The 9,333-nt window shown below is 36.1% G+C and overlaps 1 protein-coding gene across 1 annotated transcript; it reads right to left on the reverse strand.

Annotated features, from left to right (window-relative positions):
- Positions 1-5,617: 5,617 nt before the first annotated feature.
- Positions 5,618-7,911, reverse strand: LOC107790166 (pentatricopeptide repeat-containing protein At2g17525, mitochondrial-like). Its single transcript, XM_016612069.2, has one exon. It carries the CDS (start codon positions 7,569-7,571, stop codon positions 5,694-5,696), a length of 1,878 nt encoding a protein of 625 aa, XP_016467555.2. The 5' UTR covers positions 7,572-7,911; the 3' UTR covers positions 5,618-5,693.
- Positions 7,912-9,333: the final 1,422 nt, after the last annotated feature.

Here is a 9,333-nt window from a genome sequence, read left to right on the forward strand (position 1 = left end):
CTTGGGAAATGTATAAAGGTTCAATTATTTTATCATTTATTTTTCCCAATAAATCTCATTAAATTGGATAGTTATTAATTGGATTACCTAGCAGGTTGGGTTAGGTGCCATCACGACTAGTTGGATTTTAGGTCCGTAACAAGTTGGTATGAGAGCTCTAGATTTATAGGTTCTAAGAGTGATGAGCAAGCGTCTATTAGAATCTTGCAGATCGGTATGATGAAGTCCATACCTATCTTTGAGAGGCTACAGGGAATTTAGGGAAAAGATTCCCATCTATCTTTCCTTATCATACGACATTGATTCTTCTTGAAAAGTAACTCTTTGAATTTCTTCCACGCACTCGTATGCACATGTGAGCGCTCGGTATCAGTTGTATATCGATGGCTTATGAATCCAGGGATGAGGTACGAGATGTGATTTTAGTATGCTAATGATGGGCCAGTCTGGGAGACTTGAGGCTGGGTTTTGAATATAGCTTGAGCACATGAATTTTATTTGTGTGAGCACGTGTTTTTGGACTTATCAGTCTGGTAGTGTCCCTATTAGTGGAATTTATGGCTCGATGAGTAGTTGGATGGCTATATAATGAGTATGGTGTGACTGAGGAATGTGTTTAGATGGGTTGAATGTGGCGACCTCGTGACTGGTCTGAAGCTTCCAAAGGTAACATCGAGGATGCTTTCCACATCAGCGTAAAACCTGGAGTTAGCAGCCTTGGTGGAAGTTGAACCGGAGTTGATTTTCTTTGAAGCCATTTCAATGTCCTTGGACTTTGGTGATTGAAAAGTTGAGATGAGAGGTAGAGATGGTCCCACTGGGCGTGCCAGAATTTTTAGACAATAAATTACGTCGAAAAAATAAAATCAAGACTAAAAAATATCGCAACAATCGTAGTATTTTATTTCGAATATTTGAGTGTACAATCTCTATAATTCCTCTTATTCTACTTTTCTAGTATAAATTCAAGGGCCTTTGAGCTTGATCTTGAATTTGAATTTGATTTATCCGTCGCGAACACTTTGATTGTTGCCACGAATTGTATCACAAACAAGTAGCCTTGATCTTCAACGCCTTGTATTTGATTTGATTTCGTTCTTGATCTTGAATACTTGAATTGTTCTTCGTTCTTGAGATTGAACTTGAACTTGATTGCTTGAAGCTTGAAACTTGTGGGGGAATTTGCAGCATTTGATCCCCGAGCTTTTTCTTGCTTCTTGTTATCACTTCTGGTCTCCTTTCTAGGTTATGAAGACCCCTATTTATAGTTGTGGAAGGGAAGAGTTGTGATAAGAACAAACTCTTTCCGACCAATCAAATTGAAGTGTGACATGGCCGCATTTGATTGGCCAGAACATGTCACTTGCACACGTGGTGCGGTTTCATTGGTCTTTTAATTTGATTTGGCATGCCTTGTCATTTTGACACGTGGCATGGTCCTATTGGCTCTTTCGCTTGACTTGGCGCGCCACGTCATTTGACACGTAGCACCAAACTGGCCTCTAGGAAGATGACATCTTGGGCTCATCACTTTAGCCCAATGGATTAAGACTTATTTATTTAATCCATATATATTGGACTTATATAATTAATTCAATTATATTATCCCAAAATATTTATTTGGACCAATATATCTTAAATTTTAAAATATAATCCAAATTATTTTATGAATTTAATTTTAATAAATTTTGCATGTCTACAATTAGTTCCAAAGTTTTGAAGAGGAAAATAATCTGATTTATTTATGCCCGGAAACAAATAGAAAATAGAAGATGGAAAACAAAACAAAAAGTAGCATTTTATGTCATATGTTATGTAAGCTGATTTTTATGTTTAAATGATAAATTTATATTTCTAATAAAAAATAATTTTTTGTTGGATGGATCATAATATATAAAATTTTAGTCGCTACGAAATTGAACCAAAATCACAACTCACTAATGATATAACAAAATAGTTTACAAGTTAAAAATTGTTCGGATATGATGCAAAATAATGAACAACCACATTGATTATTTTGAGAGAAAAAAACAGAACATGTATATGTAGATGCATGAGTGATAACCGATATTTGGACATACTAAACTATTTCATGCACGAGCATGTACACTTGTGGAAGAGACACACGATTGAAGTTTAATTAATCAGCATTGATGCCCCTGTCACGAGGTGTGAGAGGTTCACCATGAAGAGTTTGAGGAGGGGTCGAGGTAGGCCTAAGAAGTACTGGGGAGAAGTGATTAGGCAGGACATGACGCTGCTTCAGCTCACTGAGGACATGACACTTGATAAGAGGGTGTGGAGGTCGAGGATTAAGGTAGAAGGTTAGTAGGTAGTTTATAATGTTCACCGATAAGCTTAGTGGCATGTGTTTCCCTTCATATTCTTTGATTTTATTACGGTATGTGGTTTTGTTCGCCTCAGGTATTGTATTTCGTGTTGCTATTATTGGATATTGTTTTCCTTCCTTGCTTCCCTCTTCTTCTTCTTACCCTTCCTGAGCCGAGGTTCTATTGGAAACAGTCTTTCTACCTACCTTAGGTAGGGGTAAGGTCTGCGTACAAACTACCCTCCCAGACCCCACATGTGTTGGATCAAACTGGGTTTGTTGTCGTTGTTGTTGTTGGAGTTCAATCTAGAGATTGGATTATTAGCTAATGACTTTTTATCTTTGTATTCTTCGTTATTAATGTATCTTAATTTAAAGAAATATGACTTCTATGTACCTGAATCATTAAGGCTTAACTAAATTAAAGTAAATCATTCAATCACTAAAAAAATGTTTAGTATTGTTGCATACTTTAAGCGATTTACTACTTTAATTGCATAATTATGTCATTTTTGAATGCTATTACTCTCTGAAAAGTGTTTGATAATATTTGACATAAGATATTCGTGCATTGCACGAGCGTAGATACTAATTACATTAAAAGCAAAAAACTCTAAATTAAAAAGTTGAATTACTTTATTACCTTTATATCTTAAAAACCTAATTACCAGATTTATTGAAAAAGAAAAAGACCTGCGGCGCAGAAAATCTTGGATACGACCTGATAAGACAAAAATATCAAGTCTAAATAAGTAGTTATTTAATCTCTAATACTAATATTTTTATTTTCTTCACATGAATATTATAATTCAGTATAATAATCAGCAACTTTACAATTGAGAAGACATGTGGGCAAAAGACACTCAAAGTCGTATCCAATTGTGGTGTTGATAGAATTTCGAGACGAGGCAATGTACAAGCAGAATACAGAGAAAACGATAAAGAAACCAAGTGTCAAAATATCCAATGTATTTGTACATTAACCTTGGAACAAAATCATATTATAAGATTGTTATTTCCACCATCACTAATACAGTATAGTTTATTAGCTAATAGTACATGTTGGATATTCTTTGTAGCAATATGTGTACCGTGTATAGGAAATAGACAAAATCAAACAGTTTTTCATCTACATTGCTGAACGTTTGAATTTCATCATCCAGGATGTACCAAAGCAAAAACATATTTGCTATGTGTTCCAACACAATTGATTGACCGCGAGAGCTTATTGGAATGGTTCTTAATGAAAGATTAAGAGATAATGAGTTTGTTCCGGAGCAAATGAACACCCAATGTCTCCTATAGTGCTGCCACTGCCACTGCTGCTGCTTCTGTTTTGTCTTAGCTCAGTCAAGGGATTATGATAAAGGGAATTATATGAATTTGAAGAACGTATAGAGGTTGGAATTTTCTTGAAGACAGTAGAAGCACTTGCATCATCTGTTTTATGCATGAACGAAAAATATATATTCCGTATTTTATGTATATTTTTTTAAAGATATATACACGTACTCCCTCCGTTCCAGTTTATGCGAACCTATTTCCTTTTTGGTCCGTTCCAAAAAGAATGACCCCTTTCTAAATTTGGAAACAATTTAGCTTAAACTTACAATTCTACCCTTAATGAGAAACTTTTATAACCACACAAATACAATGGGCCCCTTTTTTACTTATTTAGGACCACAAATTCCAAAAATCTTCATTTTTTCTTAAACTCCGTGCCCAGTCAAACAGGTTCACATAAATTGAAACGGAGGGAGTATATGGGTTAGTTGCAGACAGTAGAAGCACTTACATCGGCTGCAAGAAGTAATCTATTTTCGTTGTTTCGTGCTACTTTTTGTCATGGCTTGAAACCGAAAAACCGAGCCCATTAAATCGAACCGAACATGAATAAACCGAACCGAACCGAAGTTATTATTGTTTGGTTTTAGTTATTAAAATCACAAATTGAAAATCGAATTAACTGAACCGAAATTCTACAAAATTGCACCGAACCGATGCTCACCCTATTGGAAACGGGAAACAGAAAGGAATAAAATCAGTTATGAGCAAGTGGACATGTGCTACTTTGAAAAGTAAACTTGTCATAAAACTAATTTCAAAACGTGAAGTTTCAATTTGCCAATCGAGATCGAAGCTTACAGAGAACATACTCACATAAAGACAGTTGGAAAAGTTAAAGATAATAAGCTATTCAGATCCAGATGCCAATATAGTATACTCGGTTGATGAGCTATATCAGGAAGAGTACTAAAAGAAAACCCACAACTCTTTTTACCATGACAATTGAGTTTATAGAGCAATATGAGGCATCTAGTTATGGAGTATGACTGTGGAATTTGGTCGCTTGGCTTCAAATTTTGGATGGAATTCAGCCCTTATCAGATTGATTGCGCAGGATATTCATTTTCAAGGTGCTTGCAACACAAAAGTTGCTGGAGAACTGAGGAAACTCAATTATTATCCATAGGAATCTAGTATGATTGTAACTGATATCCATAGGAATCTAATATGATTATAACTGGTAAAGGAGTTAGAAGGTCAGGTGCTTAATCTTGATTATGGTTTGTTACAGAAGTTCGGTCAGTCCAACTTCATGGGTTTTTTGAATTTCTTGTACATATTTTCCCTTGGTAAATAAAGCTCTTTAATTACCAAAAAAAATTAACAGTATGAGTTTGGTAAAGTCAAATCACATTAATATAAAGTTTCTGGTTATTAAAGGAGTTCAGAGTGATTAGGTGTCTACAGAACATACTGGTACAAACTCCATGGTTGTGGACCCATTTATTAAGGGACTACCACCAGGTCTTTCATGGGCATACTGCTCATATGGGTTTCATGTCATTTGATAATATCCAGTTTCAGTGGGAATTTTTAACATCTTAAATGTTCTTTATATATACACAATTGTGGATTTCAGTTTAACATTCAGGTTATGGTTTCAGTGTGAGCATACTTGAGGTTATTTCTGTAGAACTAAAGTATTCAGTTTATTTATTACCCTGACTTATTTCTCAATTGTACTGGTTGAAAATAGACATGCTTAGTCTCATGGATTCAGGTACGTTTCCGCATCTAGTTTTTGTTCTTGATGATTGATATGGTAATTCTAGGAATAAGATGATGGTAGGTAATTCTAGGGATAAGATGATGGTGTTTATCCTTAAGAGTATTTTGGTTCTAACATCATCTTGTCTGTAAAGACGTCTATAGACGCGGAGATAATCTGTACAGTGGCCAGTGCTGCCATCTTGACAACTTAAGTGTATTTTGTTTGACCAATTTTTCACAGAAAATACCAAAGCTTTGAAAAGATCACAATGAACGCTACGCCAGACAGCCCATACATAGTAAAAGATCATGTCTGTATAATAGCCTGCAGTTGGCTACTTAAACGGCAGATCTTGTTATTTCCTTCAAGCCAACTTTTTTGTTGGCAAAGGCACAGAAGTAATTTATTCCATGAATGGTAATCAGGAACTATACCCTTTTCTACCATTTGCAAAAAGAACATAAATGCTTTGTGGAAATCTCCATTGCTGCAAAAAACATTAATTAATGGACTGTAGCTCCCGTAGTCCAGCAAACAGCCTCTACCTATGATGTCCTCCATCAACTTTGATGCCTTTCCAACTCTACCCTGCCTGCAAAGCAGATTTATCAGAGCATTGAAAGTTGATGCAACAGGAAGATAACCATGCCCAATCATCTCATTCATCAGCTCAAGTGCTTCTCTTACACATCCTTTGCTGCAGAATCCACTAATTAAGTTTGCATAAATAAGAGCACTTGGCATAACACCTTCCCCAACCATCTGATCATAGACCCTCCTTGCTTCATCAATGCTTCCATTTTGACAAAAACCAAGTATTCTCACGCTCCTATCCACAGCTCGTGGATACAAATTTTCCATCTTCCTTAAAAATGCAAGTGCTTCTTCCAAACGGTTTTCCTTGTAAAGACCATACATAATACCATTATACGGACCAATATGAAATGCTGAAGCCCCTTTATCATCCTCCATTAATTCCAAGATCTTCAATCCATCTTCCACTCTCCCACTCGAACACAATCCATGGATAAGAGTATCGTACGTGACAAAATTCCAATTTATCCCAATCCTTTTCATTTCATTGAACATGTCAAGTGCCAAATTCAACATCTTGGAGTCACAGAGACCAGATATCAAACCATTATATGTATCTGCATTTGGCAGGCACCCTTTCAACTCCATCTCCTTCAAAAGACGACAACCAACTTTCACATTCCCTAATCTACAAAACCCATTAATCAAAGTGTTATAAGCAACAACATCAACAATTCCTCCTCTTTGCTCAACACTTTCTAGTACCTCCACTGCCTCTGAAGCACGTCCGTCATTACAAAGAAGTTCCACCACTTTAGTCACCGTAATTACATCAGGAATATACCCTTTACTAAAGCTCTTTTCCAGCATCACCAAAGCCTGTACTAAGTTCCGCTCTCCACAATATGCAGATATCAAAATGTTAAAAGTCACATCACTTGGTTCAACCAATTCTCTCATCAAACTCCTAGCTCTCCCTACCTTCCCATTCTTGCAGAGTGCATGTATAAGTGTATTATAAATCACAGTATTTGGCTTAATGCCACGAGTTTTCATCACTTGAAGAAGCTTAAACCCATCACCAATCCTATTAGTCAAGCAAAGTCCTTTCATCAAAATCCCATAAGTATAGTCATCACCCTGAATTCCACTTCCCATCATTTTCATCCTATAGAATTCTCTAGCAATGTCAATATCTTTCTTAACAAGAACATCAAGAATTGAATTATAAAGCTTTAGAGTTGGCTTCTTTTCAAACTTAAACACCAATTCAGGAACTTTAATGACTTGTTTAATCATTCGAGCGCGGCCAAGGCCATGTATAATAGTGATGAAGATATCCTCATCTGGGGTTGACCCAATTGAGCTAGGCATTTCATCGAGCATCTCCTGGGCAGTATCAAAACGACGAAAATAGCAGAGCATGTAGATTAAAGCTCTGTAAGTAGACTGATTGTGCGTGAAATTGCGAAGCTCGGATGCCCATCTAAAGGCTTGAAGAGCTTCAGTTGCAGATTTTTGTTCTAAAATTAAACGGGTGATGTTTTCTTGAGTTGGGACGGGACTGCTTAACACTGGTTCTGATTTAGTGAGAAATGTTCGATGAATTCGGCTGCTGAAACAGACCGAGAGTTTATAGGCTTTGTGCATGTGGCTATTCAATTCAGGAAGAAATCAAATAATTGAGATGATAAATAGTAAATGTAGACAGAGATGAAGAAAGAAGCAAATGGTAAGCAAATTTCGTCCAAAGACTACATTCTTGCGGACCCTCCTCAGAGGAACAAGGGAAGCAAAGAGGAAAATTGGCAGGTCATAATCAATGGTCTATTTTAAAGCGAAATCCAAATAGCACCCTTTCAACCCAAATATAAAAATAAAATTAGCACCCTAAGAAAGAACGAAGAATGATTTGAGTACATTTAAATTAACAAGACGCATTGGAAATGGGTTTTCGAGATAAACGAACAAGAGAAGCTTTGGCCTAAATTACACATTTGCCAGATTTTAATATTTACTGCGGAATTAGGAATTTCTACAAGCTGTATTGTGGGAAGGCAACTGCGTGATTTCGACCCGATTGGATGCAAATCGTTAAGATCGGCCGCTCCCCAAAGTTCCATAGCAAACACGTGCACTCGTAGCTGGAAGTTTAGAATTTGCACAAAATAATTGCCTAGAAAAAGAGGAGGTTGTCTTTGGTAGGCAAAGTTGTTGGAAAGTTACAGATGAAGAAATTAATCTGTAGTTGTTACAGAAATTAAAATGGAGTTGTTACAAAAATTAAAGAATGACAGTTATAAAGAAAGAAGAAATAATTTTGCAAAACCATATTTGGATTAGGCCTCATGTATATCTCGCGCGCAGGGGGCGGGGAGAGGGGGCAAATTGACTCGTTTTGCCTTCATGATTTTCAAAAATCACTATTGTTTAGTGGCTATTAACTTCTTATAGTTACTATATACATAATTACTTCCTATAGCTACTATTCAGTTATTACGGTAGTGTATTCGTTGTATTCGTGTTGTTGTATTCATGAATACAACAACAAAAAAGCGCCTAAAATCAGGGCAGTCCAGATGTATGCACATGTATTCGTATGTATTCGTGCCATGTATTCATGAATAGAGTAGCGTCAATCACCTTAAAATAGGTACGTCCAGCTATCTAATAACAGAAATAATATCAATTAGCGTGATACACTCCTAATATAACTCAACAAAATCAATTCTGACATGCCTCATTGTCAACTCAATTAATTAGAATGATTTTTCAGTTGTATATCACTAGTGTATTTAACTTTTGTATTTAGTGTGTTTCAATATTTTTTTTACTGTTGCATTCATTAGATTCAATGTTTTGTATTTACTGTATTCACTATTTTATATTCAGTGTATTCAAATATATTTGTATTAACAGTATTTTAGATGTTCCTAATACATGTTATGTAACGACCCGACTAGATCCTGGTTCCCCTAAATAAGACTCTGCATATGTGCTTTTACTATTTTATAACTTGCGGGGATGGTTAGTTCGGGTTTGGAGGGGTTCGGGTTGAAATCGGAATAATTAGTTCCTTAATATTGGTTATAAAGGGCTAAGTTTGACTCGAGTGAATATTTTGAGAAAACAACCTCGAAACCGGGATTTGATAGTTATAATAGGTTCGTATGATAATTTAGGACTTGGGTGTTTGTTTAGATCGGGTTTTGGATGACCCAGGAGCATATCGGTGCTCAATAGCGGAAGTTGGCACATTGAAGGTCTTAAAGTTCTTTAAATTTGGTTTAAAGTAGGTTTTAGTGTTATTGAGGTCCGTTTGGGATTTCGAGCCTGGAAATAGTTCCGTATGGTGATTTAAGACTTGCACGCAAAATTTGGTGTCATTCCGAGTAGTTTAAGTGTGATTCGA

Source organism: Nicotiana tabacum, chromosome 22 (genome assembly GCF_000715075.1).
Source record: "Nicotiana tabacum cultivar K326 chromosome 22, ASM71507v2, whole genome shotgun sequence".
In the NCBI taxonomy this organism is placed as follows: domain Eukaryota; kingdom Viridiplantae; phylum Streptophyta; class Magnoliopsida; order Solanales; family Solanaceae; genus Nicotiana; species Nicotiana tabacum.